Raw genomic sequence first — 24,006 nt, forward strand, 5'->3', positions numbered from 1 at the left:
GAGTTTAAGGGAGGGAGGGTATGACAGCTAGTGTGGTTGATTTTAAAGCCTCCCTCAATAAATCCTCGACTTCCAGGAGGTCTGATAATAATAATAAATGAATGCAGTAGAGATTAGACCCACCAGAAGATTAACAGAAGCCACTGTGTACTTGAAATGGCCATGTATTGTGCAGACAAGAGTGCAGTCTTGTTTGCACAATTCATTTGTTGCTTAATTGTTTCTCAAATATCTTTACAAAGACAGTACAGAGATTTTTCCTAGTACAACTGAACCTACACAAGTTATGGCTCTGCAGCTTCAAGCAAGTTAAGCCTGAAGCTGCAGAGTTTTTATTAGTTGTATGGAACTAATAAAGCACGATGTTTTTTTACATGGTGATTTTTATAGTGCTTAAAAGATGTGCAAACAATGTGTTTATATTAAGTTCGATATTAAAATCCATTTGTCAGAATGTTTGAAAACATTTTCATTGAAGAAATTTTTGAGACTTTGTAACAAAAAGAAATTGCACAACTGACAAAGCTGGAAAACATGAATGCTGCTACTGGCCCTGGTTTGCCACGTAGTTAACATACTCACTCTCCAAATAGTAGGCTGTAGGTTCGAATTAGTCCGACTGTTTTTATGTGGATGAATTTCATTACTCTTTGTGAGAACATTGCCCCTACCCCCAGTGCAAACTTGAAAAAGTGGCTTAAAAAAGGTTTCATGTTTGATCTCTAGTGCTCACTTTCTGGACTATGTAAAAATAAATAAAAACTGGTAAAAAATCTCCCTCCCCCCTCCCAAGTAAAAAAAAAGTCTTGGACTTTGGTCATTTTGGCCATAATTATGACAAATGTTGCTAAAAATCACTTCATGTTTCAATGTTCACTTAAAATGGATTATACACAAACTTATGGAAATATCATCCTCTTCAACTGACTTAGATACAAATAACAGTTGATCATTGCAAACTAAATTACACAATTTTCCAGAGCATAGATCGTTTTGGGGTTGAGATTCTTCCTTCTTTACACTGAACACACACACACACACAAAAAAAAATTTTGCATATTCCATAGTAACATTTCCCTATGCTTTTCAAAAAAATCATTTCACTACTCATTTTGCTCAATATTAAACAAATTTTAAAACAAACCTGTTGCTCCACACTTCTAAACATCATAAAAATCACCATGAACCAGAATTCATTTAATTTTTATCAACTCACCACAGCAGACTGATATTGCACAGTTCAGCTATAACGTGTTCTGCACTGTTATTAAAAGAGTGCAACTGTTGTTAATTTGTATATCCAGTCCAAATACCTTTTTTGAAGATTTGGCATTTGGTTGGTATATGTATACTGTAGTTTTTGACTTGGATTTCTTTCTTTTGTGATATATTTTCAGATTTGTTTTTCTCTGGAAGGTATGATCCTGTGTGTGCAAGCATAACAGCAGCAATGGTAGTATTTTCTATGTTTGTGCAAACATCATGGTTATATTTATTCTGTTCTGATCTTCTTTGGACTCCAGGACTAGAAGAATGAAAATCGCTGTGCAGAACATTTTGGCTTGAATAAACAGGGACTTTCACCAGCATTATTGTAGTTGTGATGAAATTCCAGTTGTAGTGACAAAATCAGAAAAGAATGATCTGATGGATTTTTACAGAAATCCAGATTACTAATTTCATTAAAATTTCTCCAGCTAGTGTGAAATCATGATTATCAGTTTGAATCATTTTGTCATTAAAAAAGTACTTTATGTAACCAGATGTCCATCCTAAAGACATCATCAGTTGTTCATATATATTACTGTTTAAAACTATTCAGAGTTGATTTTCATTAATTGTTGGTATTTCCATTGTTTTTGGAAAAATCACAATGGCTGCTGCTGGTTTATGTTATTCAAGAAATAGTAGTACTTTTCTGAAACTCCAAGTGTGTGTGTGTGTGTGTGTGTGCGCGCGTGTGTTTGTGTTGCCCCGCCCACCACCATTTAAAGATTGTTTTATTCATAGCATTGTTGATGATTTTGTAGCTTGTTGTGCATATGGTATGTATGTGGTCTGTGGTTTAAACATGTGGCAGGTGAGGAAAGGGAATAAGTATATGTGTGTGGAATGTGGAAAATGCTGGGAGACAAGTATTTTGATCTCAGGACTTATGTCTCCCAGCATTTAAAAAACGGGTGAAAAGAAGGTGTCGATACCAGTAGTGTGTTGGAGGATGAAGAGAAGGTGAAAGATATACATATAGATTTGAACTTGGGCAGTGTGACAGGAGGAGATGGTTTGTCAGATGGTCATGATTGTGTGTGAGAGAGAAAGAGAATGCGAATTGAAAGCGAGATGTATGGAGAGAGAGAAATAGAACTACTGAGAAAGGAGGGTGAATGAAGTGATTAGGAGGCTGGAGAGGTTGGCTAGTATGAGAAGAATGAGAGCAGGTGTTGAGAGAGAGAGAGGAAGGTGAGAGAATGGAAGAAATGGGAAGAAGGGATTTTTTAGAAAGTCAAGAGAGTGTGTAAGAGAGAGAGAGAGAGAGATTGGATGCAGAAAGAATCAGGAATGCCAGTGAGAGAAAGATGAGTGACTCTGTTTGGCATTAAAATTTACATACATAATTATTTAATTATGTGTACAGCATTTTCTTCTGAGTTGCCAATTGACGTGATGGTTTTCATTGGTGATGTGAAAAACTAGTCCACATTTATATGCTCATATCTTCTCCACATTGCCCCGTCTATCCAATGTTGTATTGCAGTTGTAAATCTATTATAATAATTGTGGTGTTTGTTACAAATGGGACGATCTGGTGATATCCATCAAAAAGATCATATCAGAGATGTGTGGAAGAAACAAGCATATAAATCTGGACTAGCTTTTCATGCCACCAGTGAAAACCATTAAGTCAATTGGTAACTCATAAAAATTCTGTACATAGAATTCAATATGTATGTACATAAATTTAAGGAAGCAAGCGAGATGATAAGAAGTCCAACCTAGTGTAATAAAATCCGAGGACTAATTTTAAATCAACTTTGGGCAGCAAATGGGACGATCTGGATACATAAAGGATCAATAATTAATGAACTAAGCTATGAGACAGGGTAAACTATATCTTGAAATAATGAACGATGTATATGATATCTCATTCCTCCTATAATATTCCCACTCGGCCAGCTTGGTTGGCCGAGTGGTTAGCGTATCTGCTCTCCAGCCAAAAGGCTGTGGGTTTGAATCCCGCAGTGGGCATGGATGTTTGTGATTGTCTGTGAAAATATTAGTCATAGTGGTCGGCAGTAGATGCCGTTGGTGTAGATGATGAAGTAGTTGCGGTTAGTGGAGACGGAGAGTGGTAGAGTAGGTGTCCTCCCTCGATGAGTCTTTGGACTCCCTGTAGGTGTTATGTAATAATAATATCTGTTGCATGTTGCATTTAAAAAAATATTGGTTTGTATTGGAAAAATATTGGAAATCTCTTTGCAAAACACTTCTTTATATTTGCATTTTTGTATCAATCTTAAAAACTTACATAATAGGTCTGTATGGAACTAGTCATTGATTTTTATTAGTGTTTTTACTGTTTTTACTTTTTTTACATGGTTTTCTCATTATGCAATAAAAATTTGGAGAGACTGTTGTTTTCTAGTTGAGTAAATGTATCAAGTCATAAAAACTAGAATTGCTGGGGTGTAACATAGCAGGAATGACTACGTATGAGATCGTGCCTTGAGAAATAAGAGGATGTACATTATATTGCAGAGCCAGGTGGAGTATGAGTGGGAGTAATGGCTATACAAATCTTGGCAATGCACTGTTTTTTCTGTACACAAATGATACGGGCATTAGGAATTAAAGGGAATGAGTTTCTGGCATTGATTGACTCAGTCTCTGTCCAAAGATTTTTGGTACAGTAAAACTTGGTTAACTGGGAAAGATGTTCTAACATGGAAAGAAACTGAAGTGTTTATCATATTTGGCAGTAGAAAAGGAAGGTAAAAAGTGGTGGCAGAGAGTGTTACATGTGATAAGAGATGAACTGTGGCCTCTCTGGGTAGAGAATCTCAATGGAAATAATGCTAATGGATTTGAGAGAATATGGTGTGAGATAGACAAAAGATTTAGGCAAATTAGTTTGGCAAATGCAAAGTGAGTGAGCACTATGTGGAGACTTTAACTACAGCAATATAAGCTGGATAGAGGAGGCATCATTCCTTACTAAAGGAACTGATTTTGGGGGGGGGGGGGATTTCTTGAGAGATAACTGTCTTATGCAACACATGGTTTAGGGAGAATGAGGATCAAGAGCTTTGGATTTTGTCATAGCATCAAAAGGTCTGATTGTATTTGAGATGTCATACGTGGCCCCAGATGGGGAGAGTGACTATGTAGTCCTGACTTGGAAAATAAATATCCATAAGAAGTATCAAGGCAGAAGGAATCTGTGTGGAATTATAAGGCAGGCAACTATCATAGACTTAGAAACCTGCTAGTAGCAGTACAATGGATGACAGAATTTGAAGGAAGAGAGAAGTCAGTAGTGCATGGAAACTTAAAAAGGTACTTAAAAACAAAATTGACAGTAATGGCAGATTGTATACCTGGGTGAGGAATTGGGAGTCAAATGAATGACAAGAGAAATTAAAGGAAAATTGCAGATGAAAAAGAGATTATGGAAGAAGACACATAAGGAGAGAGGTGGAGAACTGTTGCCTGAAAAACATATACAGTTCAAGCTAGGAAAGTGACCAGTATTGTAAGGAGAGAAAAATTAGAATATGAGAGGAGACTAGCACTGCAATCCAATGAGTTTTTTGCTATGTGATGAGCAGGAGGAAAAATAATTGTGGCTGGATGAAGACAGGACTCAGGTGACTAATGCAGATGACATAATTGAGGTATTTAATGTCACTTTATTAGAGCTTGCCATCCTAGTATAGCAGGCTTTATTCCTAGAAGGATATGGAGTGATAAAGAGAATGTATTCCAAATACTGAGTATTCGAAATGTCAGTAAAGCAGGGGGACTAGATGAAATTTCACCACATGTTTTAAAGGAATGTGCTGTGTAACTAACCATGCCATTAAATTTTCTGTTTATTGAAAGTCTTACAATGGGTCAGGTTCCTAGAGAGTGGAAGGAAGGTGAGATAGTGCCATTTGCGTTAAAGTGCTTGTAGAATGGAGATATCAAACTGTAGGCATGGTTGTATTTCTTTTGTAGTTATATTTAAAAATTTCACATAATGAATACAGATAATAAAACATAATAATAAAATTAAACTAATAATAAAAAATAACAATATTTTAATGTCAATAGTGTTAAAAGAGGCATATGTTTATTTATTTGCACATGATGAACTTAATGGTATTCGAATTGTAAATACTTCTTTTCATGAATTATATACACTTATCCCTTGCTTTTCGCAGTCTCTCACTTCATAGGTTGAATTATTCATGGATTGGTTTAAGCATTGTTCCTGAAGTAGAGAAATACCTTCAACTGAAAAATCTTTCATTCAAAGTTATGTTATGTGTAAAAAGAATATTATTATTATTGTTATTATTTGTCACCTCCAGGGAGTCCAAAGACTCATCGAGAGAGAGCATCCACACTACAACTCTGTCTCCACCACTCACAATCCACCAACTGACCATAACTAACCAATGCCATCTATCGCTGACCACCACCACTAGTATTTCAACAGACAATCACAAACATCCATGCCCACGGCGGGATTCGAACCCACAGCCTTTTGGCTGGGGAGTGGATAAGCTAACCACTCGGCCAGCCAGGCTGGCCAAGAATATCGTCGTCGTCGTCCGGTAGCATCCTCTAGCAAGAGGGTTGCAGCAGATGAGCAGATCTTCTCCATTTCTCTCTGTCTGTCGCTTCCATCATTCTTAAACCAGTCCATTCCATGATGTCATTAAACCACTCTCTAGTTTGTCTTCCACATCTTCTCTTCCTCTCAACTTTCCCTTGTAATATTGTTCTTGTCAGGTGTCCCGAAGAACCTCTCAGAAGATGTCCTGCAAATCTAGTCTTTCTTTGCATAATATTCTTTAACAGTGTTCTTTCCATCCCAACTCTTCTTAAAACTTCTTGATTTGATATTCTTTCTGTATAGCTAATCTTTTCCATCTTTCTATAACACCACATTTCCAATGCATTAATTCTTTCCATATCTCTCTTTCTTAGTGTCCATGACTCACTTCCAAGAATATAGAATTTTATATTCTATATAAAAATATAGAATTTTATTAAAAAAATTTCAGTATATTTCATTGATCATCAGGAATAAACATAAGCCATGGCAGTTTTTACCTAGTTAAAGTATGAAATAAAATTCTTATTTTATACTTGAACTAAAGTGACTCATTATTCTATACAGTATCTAGTTATTCTATAGAATAACTGAATTAGATACCAGATCACATATATATAAAATTTAGTTTATATTTAATATAAAAATTTATTTTTTAGTTTAATATAATATAAAAATGACATTTAATTTTAGATTTAATACAAAATTATGTTGTTTTGGTAACACCAACACTAATGGAAATATAAGGCAAACATTTCAGATTCCAATATTTTTTGCAGTTAAGTGAAATACTCCTTATTTCAGCTAATAGGAAATCTCTTATACACTGGAATAAATGGTGGTAGTGGTGGTTTAAATGACCATAAGCGAAGATGTAATGTTGACATCTCTTCCAATGTTGCACACGTATTCAGCCATTTTAAATTATACTGTATATGCTTTATACTAAAGATGGGACATTTTTATTGCTATAGCAACAATTTATATTATTAATAAACTACATTTTATGTGATAGGGATTTATATTTTGATACAGATAACAACTTTGGAAAGACTGAAGGCAGAAGATATATTTGGAGGACTTGGACAGATTGCAGCTACCCTACTGCCAAAATACAGACTGTCTTCCCTGCTCAACAGTCCTAGGTATGTGTGAATACCATCACATCATTGTATAAATGCTTTGTTATAAATTCAGTAGCATAGTGATGCCTGGAAGCAAACTAATTTTGATGTGTTTTTTTTTTTTTTTTTTTTTTTTTTTTTTTTTTTATAACTCTCTTTGCATCATTTCCCAAATAGAATTGAAATTTCATATAGTCACTGATGAGAGTTAACATTTTAAGGCACCTAGTAAAATGTTTATTTTCAGATATATCAAGAGAATCATCATCTTATATTTCTGGTATATTCTGCATATGAGTTAACTTCTTACGGTATTGAAAGATGTGCTGGCACAAAATACTTCCCATTTCCAGATTCTTGATGTTTGTGACTGGAATTCTTCAGGGGATAGGACTTCTATGTAGCAAGTGTTGCAGGGGAACATGGAGGATCGAAAGTTTTGATTTGGTCTGCAGATTTGACTGTGACTTGACATAAATCACAAAAATTTGACTTATGTTTCCCTATTTTCACTTGTTCTCTGATAACCAAGTATTCTTACAAGCTACTCTGGTCACTTCTGAAATATGCTCTCTGTACATGAATTCTCTCTCTATCCAACATACTCCTAACTCCATAGTTTCATACTTTCCTGGAGCACAACTCTATCAGTGTAGTGCAGAGCTTATAACCTTTCATTCCCAAATGCATAACTTGACACTTTTAATGGTACCATTTATCTTTCAGTATGATAGTACGATAAATTTATCATTTATCATACTTTCAGACTATTTAAACCATTCTGCAAGCTCTCTGCATCACCTTAATTAAGTATTATGCTATCCAGTTTTAAATCGTCAATTTCTCTTAATGCATAGCATTATACATGTCTGCAAGGATATGTGCTTTGCATTATGGGATACTAAGGCAAGTGATGAGAACTTATACCACCTTTGCCACGAGTTGCCCAGTCCTGAAAATACTTCAGGTGCAAACTTTGTTTGCTTACACTTGGATAAAGGATTAAACCAAATATATAATTGATAGCATAGCCAAGTGAAAAAATTTCTTCCATCAACCCTGTGGTGGATATTGAAAACCATTTATTTACTTAAAGCATAGCATAGCATAGCTTCAAATGGTTGTTAAATATATTCATTGTATCCTTTCTTTTTCTCAACTAAAATGGGATAAAATCTGTAGGTTTTATCTGCAATTTTGCATAATCACAAAATGATTCAACTTTTAAATTAATATTTAGTGTTTGGTTAGATACTTTGAAATGTGTTATTTGCAGGGCTTGAAAAATACACTGATCTGTTACAAGTGAGAATTTTTAGGCCACATACACACAAATCATAAGAGGAGTTTCATATTTTTGTGATAAATAGTTTTTTGTATGTTTATGTCACTTATCACATCTATTGGGAATGCTGGTCATTATAGATATATTTTGTCGATTATCACAAATTTTGTTATAATGGAATATAACCAAGGAGATGATAGGATATGCACACATCATCATATTCCAGTGATGGAATGTCCAGAATAGTAACGTTAATAGTAGATTTTAAAACTTGGAAATAGTTGAGAAAGATGCTTATTTTCCCAGAATATTTCATTCTATTGATTCTAACGTAAATATTTTTTTATTGTTTTCTTTGTTGCTGCTGTGTCATATGCACTGGCTGTGTCCATTTGACAATGTGTCGAAGCCAATCAGAATTTATGAATTCACTAATGTAGTTATGTGTGTAGACCTAAGGGTTTATTTTATTGAGTTTTTATGCTTATGAATGTTTTCAGCGTTTGCTTATAATGGCAAAGAAGAATTATTTACTTTTTTTTTTCATAAAAGCAATTCAAGATGTGTTAGAAGTGAAGATGTAGTGAATTGAAAAATGATAATAAATGAATCTTGTGTCACTTATACATAAAATTTTTCTTTGCAAAACTAATAAACACACAAACTAATAAACAAACAAACATACATAAGCAGTTAACATATTTGTTTCAACACTGGTAGTTGGGCATAGTTAAAATTAGCCGTAGCATTACGAATGCTTCTGAATTGACCAGATGCAGAAATAAACATTTGACCATGATTCTACACTTAGACAAACATCTAATGAGTGAGATATTTGCCAGACTGGTGAGCCAACATAAAATTTTTCAAGCCCTGATTCACTTTATGCCCAAGGCATAAAGTGACCATTTTACTTATGAACAACCATTTTCTCTGTTATTAATGTTCACTCTAGCTACTAAGAAGTCCCTGTAATATTTAGAGATTCACTAGATTTAGTTGTTTGTTATTTATCTTCAACCAAGTTCTTATTAAATTTAAACGATCATACACCATGTTATTTTGAGTTTGATCATTCTCTTTTACTGTCATCATCATCCGGTAGCATCCTCTAGCAAGAGGGTTGCAGCAGATGAACAGCTCTTCTCCATTTCTCTCTGTCTGTCGCTTCCATCATTCTTAAACCAGTCCATTCCATGATGTCATTAAACCACTCTCTAGTTGGTCTTCCACATCTTCTCTTCCTCTCGACTTTCCCTTGTAATATAGTTCTTGTCAAGTGTCCCGAAGAACCTCTCAGATGATGTCCTGCAAATATGGTCTGTCTTTGCATAATATTCTTGAGCAGTGCTCTTTCCATCCCAACTCTTCTTAAAACTTCTTGATTTGATATTCTCTCTGTATAGCTAATCTTTTCCATCTTTCTATGACACCACATTTCCAATACATTAATTCAGTGTTTCTCAAACTATATCTGCGTACCCCTTCTTAAATTTTCATTATTGCCAAGTACCCCCTTATCAAAATAATAAATAAAGAAAGAAAGTATATTTCATTGTAAATGTCTATTTTATTTGAATTTATATGTTCATGTAAACATAAAATATGATTTATTTTTAATAGAACAAAATTTGGAATAGGTTTCTCTTCATTTCCCGTCCATGAAGATCCACATTTCAAGTAATTCATATCATACGTACGAAAAATTTTCATCTTCTTCCTAGTTGGTTCTCTAAAGATGTCAGACGACACCCTTAGCAATTTCATTTGATCCAGATACAATATCAACCTTTTCTTGTTGCTTTCAACTACTTGTATTGCTATATTGTGCGTTTTATAAATCCAGTCTTTAACCAATGATCCATACTTAAAACTTTGAAAGCTAAAAAAATTACTATATTTACTCGAATATAACTTACGCTCTTTTTCCAAAATTAAAGCTAAAAAATAGTGGTGCGAGATATATGCAGGAATTTTCGGAAACTAAAGTTTTCAGAAGAAAAAAAAAAAACTGAAAATGGTGTGACTTACCAAGAAGCTCCTATTCGTTATCACTACTTTTGGCATCAAGAACAGTTTCCTTGGAGGGGGCGGTCCCAGTTGTCTCTAATTACACTATTTATTGAGAAATATATTACACAGACTGCAAATGTCTCTGTACCTTATTCAGTGATACAATAAAACTACTTGTTTTTTTTTTGCGTCTTCATTATAGTGATGCTGTTGGGGAGGGCAAGTTACTATCACCAGGATGTGAACATCGTGGCAATAGTAACTCACAATTTGAGTAGGAGAATTCATACATAATATATAATTTATTGAGAAATATATATGTTTAAAATAATTCTTTTTTTCTTAATAATGATTCCATGTGTTAATGATGCATAGCCGAAAATTGCCACGTACCCCCCTGGAGACCTTTTGCGTACCCCCGGGGGTACACATACCACACTTTGAGAAACACTGAATTAATTCTTTTCATATCTCTCTTTCTGAGTGTCTGTGACTCACTTCCATAACTTGCAGTACTCCAAACTGTTGTTTAATTATTCCAACTCTAACATCTGTTTTAATATTCTTGTTTATTAAAATTCTCTTTGTTTCCATAAATGCCGATTTAGCTTTACCTATTCTATTTCTAATGTCCAACCTGAAGCTCCTTTCTCTGAGATCCAGCTACCTAAATATTGAAATCTTTCCAATTCTAAAAATCTTTCCTTCACATCTTATCTTTACATTATCTCCTATTTTTCTGCCCATTATCATTATCTTGGCCTTCTTTGTGTTAATCCTTAGTCCGTACTCTTTACAGGAGTTTTTAATTCTTTGAATAATTTGTTGTAATCCATTTTCATTTTCTGCTATCACCACCACATCATCCATATATCTTAAGTTATTAATGATTCTTCCATTTATTTTTATTCCTTCTACATCCTCAAATGTCTCTCTAAGCATCTATTCATTATAAAGATTAAACAACATCCTCCAGACTGGTAGACTTCCAAAAGAATTTAAGAGGACAAAAATTATTCCCATCTTAAAACCAACAACAAACCAGAAAACTACTGACCATTCGCCCTGCTTAGCACCTGTTAAAAGCTCCTAGAAATATCCTGCCTGTTCCACTGGGTCTTGTTCTATTCATCCTTAATAGAATTGCCCATAAGATAATAGAACAAGTCCCAGTGGAACAGGCCGGATTCAGATATAAACAAAGCTGCTGTGATCAGGTTCTGTCACTCACCACACATATAGAGGCAGGCTACCAACAATGCCGGAAAACAGCTGTAGCTTTTGTAGATCTTACTACAGCTACAGTCGGGAGGCATGGCGCAGTCTGCAAGTTGCTCCGTGCAGTCCCATGCAGAACAATAGCAAACTAATCGATAATGCTAAGCAACCACCTGTTCCAAGTGTGTATGAATGAGGATAAAAGTAAACAAAGAACACTGGATAATGGACTACCACAAGGGTCAGGTCTGGCTCCCCTCCTTTTTAACTTATACATCGCAGATTTGCCTAATATTTTGCTACGCTGCTTACATTGCTCTAGCCGCCAGACACACCAATTTTACTACAATGGAAGATACACTAACAAACGACCTTGTAGTCCTAGATGAATATTTCAGCAAATGGAGATTACGCCCAAATCATAGCAAAACAGAAGTTTCATGCTTCCACCTGAACAGTAACCAGGCTAACAAAGACCTCATGGTCTACTTCAACCACAAACTGCTACGCTATAACAGATTCCCATAATATCTGGGCGTCACTCTGGATAGAACACTATCTTTTAAACCACATCTCATTAACACAGCAGCCAAGCTAAAAACAAGAAACAATATACTGCAAAAACTATGTGGAACAACTTGGGGTGCCTCAGCAACAATGCTTCGCTGCACTACTCTTGGCCTCATTTACTCTACAGTTGAATACTGCTCACCCATATGGCTGAACAGCTCCCATGTGTATTTGGTTGATGCCAGGCTTAACATCACTATGCGACTTATTTCTGGAACTGTAAAATCAACCCCAACCTACTGGCTCCAAGTGCTAAGCAACATCTCACCTCACACATCGACAGATCCAACTTTCTTCTACATGAATACAGCAAAATCATGGAAATCCAAAGTCTTCCAATCCATGAAGACATCCCACCCCTAGAAATAAACAGGCTAAAGTCAAGGCACCCTCCAATCTTAACAGCAAAAAATCTTGCAGAGACAAGTTTCAACATGAAGGAGAAGTTGAAAGAGTCCTGGTGTAACACTTCAACAGGGATCTTCCATGAATTAGTGGACCCAACACAGATACCTTCGGGTTTTGACCTACCTCGGAAAACTTGGTCTGCCCTTAACTGAATCTGCACCAACCATGGCAGATGTGCAGACCACCTTTACAAATGGGGCATGATTGCCTCACCCAGGTGTGACTGTGGATCACCTCCCCCCAGAAAATTAATCATATTACAGCAGAATGTGTCCAACGTGCATACAGTGGAAACCTGTCAGACTTCGTGCAGTTGATTGGATAATCAACCCAGACATTCAGTTGTAGTCTATTCTTGATTCTTGTCTCTTTTATGACTGTATTATGTCTTATTATTGTACATATGTCTATTGCTGTGTCCATATATGTTAAGGATTAATGTAATGTAACTTTTCATGTGTGAGCCATACGCTAAATAAATAAATAAATAATGGTGATAACTTGCATCCTTGTCTAACTCCTTTCTCCACCAGGAATTCTCCTGTTGCCTCTCCATTTACACATACTGATGCTGTTTGTGTCCAATATAATCTCGTTTAAATTTCCAAGTCATAAGAGTCAATATCAATATTTTCTAGAACGTCAAAAGCCTTTTATGTTTCACTGTATCAAATGCCTTTTCAAAGTCTAGAAATCCTAAAAACAGCTTTCCACCATGTTTTAGTGTTTTCTCCCCAATAATTCTTAGACAAGTTATAGCCTCTCTAGGTCCTCTGTTGTTTTGGAATCAAAACTGTTCTTCATTCATTTCTTTTTTAATTTTAGTCTTAATTCTCTCCAAAATTATTTGTGCCAGAATTTTTGCTGCGTGAGTTATAAGACTTATTGTTCTAAAATTGTTACAGTCTGAAACTCCTGTCATTTTTGGAATGGGGATAAAAATTGATCTTCTAAACTCCTCTGGTAATTCTTGTCCCTCATAAATTCCGTTAATAATTTGCCATAACACTTCCATACCTCTTTCACCTATATTCCTTATAAATTCTATCTGTAATACCATCTATTCCAGGGGATTTTCCTTCTTTAACCTTTTGAATTGCCAGATTCAATTCCTCCCTCATGATGTACAGCCTCTGCCCATATGCTCTTTCATTTGATTTTCTCCTCTTTCTCTGTCTTCATAAAGTTTACCTACATATTCCTCTCTTCTCTGTAATATCTTCTCTTTTTCTATCAGAATTTCACCTCTTTCATTCTTGACTGCTCCAATCCTTTGCATCTTTCTCCTTCCTGTCATCATATTATCATCATCATCATCATCATCAAATTCCTGCCATGTACCCTCAAGGGGTGTACAGGATATGACAGTACTACATGAAAAAATTACATCATTACTAACTTCCTATCTACAATTTTCCTCCAAATCAGCCTGTTACTTGTCAAGACTCCGACATTATCAGATCTTATATTTCTATCGTCTAAGGCACTTTGTACCATATCAATCCACCTATATCTTGGTCTTCCTCTGGGTCGTTTTCCTGCCAACCTGGAAGAGAACACTTGTTTTGCTAATCTTTCCTCTCCCATTCTATTTAAGTGACCATACCATCTGAGATTAGCTCTGCTAACGCATTCCTGGATGCTGACAATGTCAAGTTCTTTCCTAATATCCTCATTTTTAATATGATATTGCCATTGATGCCATCTGTTCACGCCTCTAATCTTTCTCAGGACTCTCATATCTGCGGTCTCCAGTCTTTGGTCAAGTGTTTTACTTCTGACCCAGCTCTCGGATCCATAAGTTAAAATTGGTTTGAACACAGTCTTGTATACAGCTAATTTAGTGTTCCGACTAATTTCTTTCTTATTCCATATGAATTTATTCAATTGACTTCCCACCATACCAGCTTTGCTGATTCTGTTGTCTATTTCTATATTTAGTTTACCATCTTCAGTAAAAATTGTGCCTAAGTAGCTGAAATGTTTTACTTGTTCCACAGGTTCTCCATTCACAACACAGTTGACATTTTCAATGATTCTGCCTATTTTCATTGTCTTTGTCTTTTTATTGCTGACCTTCATACCATATCTATTACAACAGCTATTCAATTTAGTCAGAGAATCTTGCAGACTTGTAGCGGATTTATTTAGAAGTATAACATCATCCGCATAAAGCAAAGAGCTGACATTAACATCTCCAATTTTGATATCAGGTTTAATTCCACATTCCTTCATAATGTGATCCATATAGATAATGAATAACAGAGGGGATAATGTACATCCTTGTCTCACACCAGATTTAACATTAAACCATCTTCCTGTACTTCCTTCAATTCTAACTGCTGACTCACAACTCAAATGAAGACTAAGTATTGCTTGATATAATGCCCCATTGACACCATATAACTGCAGCGTATTGAATAGCTTCTCTCTTGGCACTTTGTCATATGCCTTCTCCAAATCGACAAAACTTAAATACAGATCTTTGTTATATTCCCATGCTTTCTCGACTATTTGTCGTAAAGTGAAGATCTGATCCTGACAGCCTCTATTTGGTCTGAATCCAGCTTGTTCTTCACCAAGCTTTTCTTCCACAATTCTTCTCAACCGTTTCTCAAGTATACTTGCATAGATCTTGCCAGGAACACTCAGTAGGGAAATACCTCTGTAATTCTCACATTCAGTTTTATTTCCCTTTTTATATATGGGTACTATGAGAGCTCTACTCCAATCATCGGGAATTCGTCCCTCTTTCCAGGCTTTCTGAACTATGCAGTGCAGCCACTGTAAGACTCTTATACCACCATACTTCAGCATTTCTGGTCGAATATCATCTACTCCTGCTGCCTTTCCACATTTCAAGCCTTTGATGGCTTTTTCTACTTCAAGTATGGATATGTATTCCTGACTGCATGCCTCGTCAGTGTTTTTTATCACTGTGCTGTCATCACTGCTTGTTTCATTTAGCAGTTTTTCAAAGTAATTACTCCATACTTCAAGGATATCTTTTTCTCCTGTTTTCATTTCACCTTTATCATCTCTAATTCCTTTTACAGCACTCTTTCCTCCATTCCTAAGCTTCTTCAACAACCTCCAGAATATTTTGCCACCTTCTTGATATTTATTTTCTATATTCTTGCCAAAGTCCTCCCATGACTTTTGTTTAGCTAATTTTACACACTGTTTAGCTTTCTTACATTTGTCTCTGTATTCTGTAAGAGTAAAAGCTGACTTATTTGCCAGGAACTTTTGATATGCTTTCTTCTTTTCCTTCACTGCCTCTTTAACTTCCTGTGTCCACCAGGGAGTTCTGATTTTTTTATCCTTGCACACAACCTCACCACATGCCTCTCTGGCAGAATCAATCAATGTTTCCTTCAGAGTTTGCCACTGAATCTCCAAGGTTTGATTTCTGTTCTCAAACTCTTTCATTTTCTTTTCAATAATATTTCTGTATTTTAGTCTACAGTTCACATCTGAGAGCTGCTCAACTTTTATTCGCTTTAAAACTTTCTTACATGTTACTCTTTTCAATATGAAATTCAATTTTATCCTGCTCAAGACTAAATAGTGATCACTTCCAATTTCAAATCCTCTGTACACTCTGGTGTCCTGCACCAGGGAGAAAACATCACTATCAACAATAACATAGTCAATGAGACTTTTCTTATTCCTAGCCTCTTCTCTCCATGTGAATTTGTGCACATTTTTATGTTGGAACATGGTGTTAGTAATAACCAGTCCATGTCCTGAGCAGAAATCCAACAGATATTTGCCATTATTATTAGCTTTGCTCTTTTCTCCAAATTTTCCCAAAATATTTTTGTATGTCTCACAATCATTTCCTACTCTACTATTTAGATCCCCAACAAGGACCAACTTTTCCTTTTTCATTGTGTCCGTTGCTTTTTCTAAAGCCTCAAAAAATTCCTCCACTTCTACCTTAGTAGAACCTTCTGTGGGACCATAGGCACAAATAAGTCTCATTGTCCAGTTCCCCATTCTCATATTTGCCCACATTACTCTACTTGAGACTGACTGCCATTCAAGAAGATTAGCCTCGTATTTTGTGTTGAATACTATGGCTACTCCTTCTTTTCCTTGATTGTCATTGCCTGAATATAACATTTTGTATTTATTGCTCAGAAATATCTCACCAGTTTTGGTCTTTTTTGTTTCAGTCACCCCTATTATGTCGATCTGGTACTTATCTAATTCCTCAGCTAGCTCCATTTCTTTGCCATTCAGGCTTCTTACGTTGATAGTACCGATCTTTAACTCTGGTGATGTTGAGTTGGGGTTTGTTTTCAGATTTGTTCCAGTAGCTGACTTTTCGCTGTTCGCCCTGGTTCCCTGGCGAAAACAACGGGGGCCTTGTTTAACCGGGCGTCGCCCCAGCCGGCATGAAATTTTGTCATGTTGTACCATCATTTTTTATTTTGGTTTAACCAATAAGAATACAATTTGGTCGGCTACATCCCATATTGCCAGCCCATCCTCGTTCGTTCAGTATCAAAGTAGATACCCAACAGGGTGCACCACGAGAAGGTGAGGATTGGACATTAGGTCAGAAGCCCTGGTCGGTTCTCCGCATTCCTTTAAAGGCTATGTGGAGGTCTCCTCTCAGTTATACAGCTTTGACCCTTAAGCACCCCGTCATCATATTAATGTTTTTATAAACACCTTTTTTATGTCATTTCTTTCTGCCTTTGCTGTTGTATCTTTACTTATTTCATCTAACCACGCTTCCTTTTTCCTTCTTATCTCTCTTTGTATCTCCCTACTCAAGTCTTTATACTGCTTTTTTTTCTCCTTTGTTTTACTATTAACTAACTTTCTTCTTTGTGTTATTTTCCTCAAAATATTTTCCGTCATCCGTGGTTTCTTTCTTTTTTCTCTTTCCTCTTCTTTTTTGGCTGAATGTAATTCTGTAGCAGTAATTATGCTTTCCTTCAGAATCTTCCATTTTTCACTTACATCATCACTTTCTTGTATATTTCTCCTATACTTTCTTTGCAAATTTATTCATTGTATTTGGTATTTTCAGCTGCTCTATATTCCATGATTTGTTTTGTTACCTTGTATTTACTTTTTTTTAGATTAATTTTCATTTTAGTTGATAATGATATATGATCTGTATTACAGTCTGCTCCTGGATATGGTGTCACATCTTTTATAATGTTTCTATATCTTTTGTTTATCAAAACATAATCTATCTGATTTTGTCTACTATTTATATCCTCCCCTGGGGTTTTGCACATATACAATCTTCTTAGATGTTTCTTAAACCAAGTGTTCATTATTGCCAACTCATGTTTTCTGCAGAAATCCAACAACATATCTCCTCTTACATTTCTCCCTCCCAATCCAGAAAATCCAATAATATCTTCCTCCCTTCCTCTTTCGATTTTTGCATTCATATCACCCTGTATTATTATTATTATTCAGGCCTCCATGGAGTCAAAAGACTCATCGTGGTAGGTCCTTTCTAAGAAACACGTCTATCAAGACTCATCGAGGGAGGTCCCTACTAGGAAACACAAAGTATCATACCACTCCTTAAACGCATTGACCTTCTCGCTCTCACTACTCTATCAGGCAATGCATTCCATGATTCAACCACCCTCCATGCAAAGAAAACACTCCTCACCCTCTTTCTCACAGTTTCCTTTCATAACTTCCAGGGATGGCCTCTTGTCATCGCTCCTTCCTGCTGTTCCACCAAGCAAAAGAACTCCCCAGTGTCAACCCTGTCGTGTACCCCTACATCTCAACAGTTTAAAAGTCTCAGTCATATCACCTCTCCTTCTTCTATCCACCAAACTCTGCAGTCCACACTCCCTCAGCCTATCCTCATGACTAACATTGTATAGTCCTGACACCATCTTTGTTATCTGCCTTTGTATACCCTTTCCACAGTTAATTTAGTCCCTTCAAATCCTGGGGACCAGATCTGAGAACAATAGTCCAAGTGTGGTCTGATCAGAGACTTATACAACGGAATGATAACCCTCTTATCTCTGCAGGTCAGTGTCCTTCTCATAATTGCAGCAATCCTCTGTGTTACCTTCACCACCTTTGCAATATGTCCCCTAAACATCAGGTTTCTATTAATCATCAAACCTAGATCTCTTGTCACTCCTACTTTCTCCAGTTTAACTCCTCCCATAGAGTATGCAACGTCCCTTCAATGTGTCCCAAACCTCAAGAACTTACATTTTGCTGCATTAAAGTGACACCCCCATTCATATGCCCATCTATCTAGCTTATTAAAATCCTCTTGCAGGGCTACCACATCTGCACTATTAACCCTTCCCAGCTTCGCATCATCCCCAAACAACTGAATATCCCCTTGCAATCCACGGACAATAGCATTGATATAAAGGTTAAACAATATCGGTCAAAGTACTGAACCCTGTGGAACCAAACTCGTAACCTTCTGCCTCTTTGATATTGCTCCACCATACACAACTCTCTGATACCTATCAGACAGCCAATCCTGAATCCAGTTGACCAATCTACATCCAGACCCATGTGCTGCAACTTGAATATGAGCTTATCATGTAGCACCCTGTCAAATGCCTTCACTAAGTCTAGGAAAATGGCAGTATATGCCTTTCCCTCATCTAATGCTCTTGTAACTTTATTATAAAAGGCTAGCATTTTGCTAAAAAAAAAGAGCACCCCTTCACAAATCCATGTTGACTCTCACAGATAACATTACCCTCATCTGCCCAATGCTGTATACGGTCCCTCACTACTTTCTCCAAGATCTTACTAACTACTGATGACACACAAACTGGCCTATAATTAGACACTTCCAGTCTGTTACCACTCTTATGCAATGGCACTATCTTACCTTCCTTCCATTCCATGGGCACCTTTCCTGCAGCCAGACTTTCATTGAAAAGCCAGGTCGAAGGCACTTTCAGTTCCCTAGCACATTCTCTCAAAACTCGTGGTGAAATACCATCCAGTCCCACAGCTTTAGTACTCAGTATTTGGAAACATTCTCCTCCTGAAACTCTAAACCTCGAACCTGCCCAATCCCTCTAGCATTAAAACTGACTCCTTCAAGATGAAATACTCTAATAAAGTGTTCATTGAACAATTCCACAATGTCCTCTGCATCAATCACTCTATTCCCATTTTTATCCCACAATATCATTCTTCCACAGTCATTTCTCCTCCTACTGGCCACATAGCTAAAAATTCCCTAGGGTTTTCTTTTGATCTTTGGGCCAATCTCCTCTCGTATTCCAGTATCGTCTTCCTTACTATATTAGTCACTCTTCTGGCCTGTGTCTTATACTCTTCATGCATCTTCTCTTCAACTGTCTCCTTATATCTCTTCCATAGCCTCTTTTTCGTATGCAATTCCTGTTTAATATTGTTTGTCATCCACTTTATTCCAAATTGTGTCCTCTTCTTCAGTTGTTGAATACAGCTTACTATCGCTGCTAACAAATATTCCTTCACAATTTCCCAAGCACTAATGATATCCTGGCCTTCCAATTCCTCCCTCTACAAAACTTCTCCAAGTTGACATCTAAAACTATTATAATCACCTGCTTTATAATTCCACATAGGTACCTGTTTCTTTGATACTCCTGCATGTCTATTCATTTTCCTAGTCAAAATCTTATGGTCACTCTCTCTCCAATCTCCTCTCATATTCCAGTTTCACTTTCCTTGCCACACTAGTCACTCTTCTGGCCTGTGTCATATTCTTCATGCATCTTCTCCTCACCTATCTCCTTATATCTCTTCCATAGCCTCTTTTTCACATGCAATTCCTGTTTAATATTGTTTGTCATCCACTTTACTCCAAATTGTGTCCTCTTCTTCACTCTTGGTATACAACTTACCATTGCTGCTAACAAATATTCTTTCACAATTTCCCATACACTAATGATATCCCGGCCTTCCAATTCCTCTCTCCATGAAACTTCCCGAAGTTGACGTCTAAGACTATTATAATCACCTGCATTATAATTCCACATAAGTTCCCGCCTCGTTGATACTCCTGATGTCTATTCATTTTCCAAGTCAAAATCATATGCTCACTCTCTCCAACTGGTAGGAGAGATGTCATCTCAATTATTATCAACTCTTCTGATGCTATAACCAAATCCAAAACTCTTGAACCTCTTGTTCCCTCTGTTACATCTTTCCTAAGACATTTGTCCCTCAAGAATTCTAGAAATTCCATTCCCTTATTGCTACATGCCTATTCATTTCCCAATTTATATTGCTGTAGTTAAAATCTCCCACCCTCTGTGCTCCTTGGTCTGCAGCAACACCCCACTAAATATCCTGTCTTGCCCACCTCCACCTCACACCACATGCTTTCAAAATCATTAGTGTCACAGCCTTCGAAAGCCTCCACTCTTAGAGGACATAGGTCGTCACTTATAATAAGCAGTACTCCACCACATGCTTTCTCTTCCTATCCTGCTGAAAAATGCTGTACCCAGCAACTTCTATTCCTGTTATTATATCCTCTTCTGTCAACCACGTCTCGGTGATCCCAATAATCTTTGGCCAGGCTGATGCTATCAGTGCCACCAATTCCTCTCCCTTATTCCGAATACTCCTGGCATTAGTATAAAGCATAAAAATTCCATTATTTCTATACACATCATTATCCCCTCTAGACTGCACTGGGCTCAGCGTTACCTGATGTCGTCGCCCTTCTCCCAAGTACCCATTCCCACAAGAGGCTACCCCTGCTACCATCCACACTTGGACATACTGGCTCGTTCAGAACAGCAATCTCTCCAGATGCCATTGTTTCTATACCCAGCATTATCCCCTCTAGACTGCACTGGGCTCAGCGTTGCCTGATGTCATCGCCAAATATAGTACGAGAGATGATATGAAAATCTTGATTGAAGAAATGAGAAAGAAAGGTGAGGAATTAAAAATGATTAGTTGATTTCTGAGATACAATAGTAAGTCTACATAAGTTTCATTCAAAAACTCGCCCATGTAGAAAAATGGGCGAGTTTTTGAATGTCTGGAATGAGTAGAAAATATAGATACAAAAGAGATTGCCCATTCCCACAAGAGACCACCCATTCCCAATTGCCCATTTCCACAAGAGACCACCCCTGCTACCATCCACACTTGGACACACCGACTTGTTCAGAACAGCAATCTCTCCAGATGCCTATGTCCTTCCTCATTCAAATGCAGGCGGTCTCTCGCATACTATTCCTCTCTGCTCTCAAACGCACTCCAAGCATCCACATATTCGAATCCTCTCTTCTGATACATTCTCGCTATTATGCCATTCGATATCACCGCTCTTCTGCTCATCTCGACATTATCATACCTAAGCAACACGCACACTATCTTTCCTCTCTGTGTCTTCTTTCATACACCCTCAAGCAAGAAACTCATATCTCTCGCTGCCCTACTTACATTACCACTCAAGTCATTTTTTCCTACCATCACAATCATCTCATCCCGCTTTTCACCTCTCTTAATTGCCATAGCCACACTTTCTGTTGTTCCTCCTGGCAAACACTCCTCACGCACTGTATCTTGAACACCATGGATCATTGAGTCCCCATACATTACACCTCTTACCACCCTATTCCTCGATTGCTCACGTGCATCCCTCACTCTCTCTCCTGTAACACTTTCTCTCTGTGCTCCCCTACTTACCTGCCTTCCTGACATCACTCTATCCCTAGTCCCTGTGCACCCTTGCATTCCTCTCATTCCCTCTCCCCTGCTGTTTCCATTCTTTCCTCTTCTGTCATTCCTATATATCACACTCATTCCCTCTCTTCCACTTATCCTATTCTCATCTCTTCTATCATTCATACAACTCTCTCTCAGTCCCTCTCTTCTGTTCCCATTTTTTCCTCTTCTATCACTCCCATAACTCTCTCTCTCATTCCCTCTCTTATACTGTTCCCATTCTCTCTTCTTCTACCATTCCCATAACTCTTTCTCAATCCCTCTCCTCTACTATTGTTCCTATTCTCTCCTCTTCTCTCATTCCCATAACTCTCTCTCACTTCTCCTCTGATTTGCCTTGCATTCGTCTCTTTCATTCACCTAATCTCATCTTTCACACTTCTCATCTCATTCCCCCAGACATTCCACCTGCTATTTCAGCTCATCTATCTCTCTCTCTCTCTCTGTAAGTCACCTACTCTTGTTTGCCATTCATCCTCCCAATTGAGACTATCTTCTAAAACTTCAGAATCATTCAACCTTTCCATACTCCCCACTCTTATTATTTTATTCATACTTCTCTCATCCTTTATCATACCAGTCATCTCTCTATGTAGAGAATCTCCCATCTCTGACTCAACGAGGTCAGTTGTGGTCATTTCTAAATCACCAAGTTCCTCCTATTGCCTGCATTTTGGCATATACATTTTCCCCCTTCTCTCTCCTGCCACATATACAATTGGTGGGATGCATACATTCTGCAAGTCCCGCATGCTACAAAATTTTGTATGATTTCATGCAAAATGGAGTCCTTAAATGGGGAAGGAGTTGGCGATACACCATTTGCAATTTTAACTGCCGCTGCCGCCATTATTTAAAATAGTGTCACTAATTAGTTTCCAAAAAAATAAATGCTAAATAAGTATTAGGGAGTATAACTATAAGAAAAAGTACAAACAATTACAAACAGAACATTTAAGTATAGATATAAATAAATAAAATGAAATAAATAAATAATGAAAACTTATCCTTCGTCTTGTCTTCCACCGTTATGCATTCGATTCTGACCCCATCTTCTCGCTAACCAAAATACACAATATCTCGACAACAACTAACTTCAAAAAACAACTACTGAAGGACACTTGTATTCCAGAAAACACTTAGCACTACAAAAACGTAGAAAAACAAAATATTCACCGATTAAAAAGCACTTTCTTCAGCACAGCTCAAATTCCCCGCCATGTGTGCTACATAACTCTAGCGCTACGTATTATAATTATATCTTTGGTTTCTTTACATTTCAAACCTGTTCTATATCGCCATAAACTCTCTCTACCTTCTCATCCTCATAATCACAAGTAGGTAAATATATCTGAATAAATAGAATATTTTTTGGTTTTGCTTTCATCTTTACCATCAAAACTCTCTGAGATTTGCCAGTAGCGTTGCACACATCTTTTACTGTATACTGTGGAATAACAGATATTCAAAATTTTTGTTCCACTTAAATTTTGAATATTACTCTTGAGTCTTGAAAAGGAAAAGGCCTAAGTTGAAGTCGAGTTAGCCGATCTCATACAGAGGTAGCAGTGTTTTTTTCTCCTCGAAACGTGGGTTTATCCTCCTGCATACAGGCAAATTGACCTTTGGAACAAACAATCTACAGACAAAAAAATACTAGTGGTGGTGGTAGCAGTAGATGATGGTGTCATTGATGGAAGTGGTAGAGAGATAGAGAGTTGTAGAGTAGGTGCCCTCCCTCCATGAGTCTTTGGACTCTTTAGAGGTGTCACGAAATAATAATAATAATAATAATAATAAATAATGATGATGCCATGTAACCCAGTAAAGAAAACCTTTATATTGTTGACATATAT

The 24,006-nt window shown here is 36.9% G+C and overlaps 1 protein-coding gene across 3 annotated transcripts in view; it reads left to right on the forward strand.

Annotated features, from left to right (window-relative positions):
- The window catches only part of LOC150099834 (leucine-rich repeat-containing protein 49-like), an 853,241-nt gene that overhangs the window by 766,285 nt on the left and 62,950 nt on the right, over positions 1-24,006 (forward strand). For all 3 annotated transcript variants that reach the window (XM_090403687.1, XM_090403689.1, XM_090403688.1), the window contains one exon: positions 6,857-6,966. In XM_090403687.1, coding sequence (XP_090259813.1) covers positions 6,857-6,966 — 110 coding nt within the window. The remainder of the gene's footprint in view (positions 1-6,856; positions 6,967-24,006) is intronic.

Source organism: Typopeltis vanoorti, chromosome 14 (genome assembly GCF_054136105.1).
Source record: "Typopeltis vanoorti isolate ZY-2024b chromosome 14, IOZ_Tvanoo_1.0, whole genome shotgun sequence".
NCBI classification, from domain to species: domain Eukaryota; kingdom Metazoa; phylum Arthropoda; class Arachnida; order Uropygi; family Thelyphonidae; genus Typopeltis; species Typopeltis vanoorti.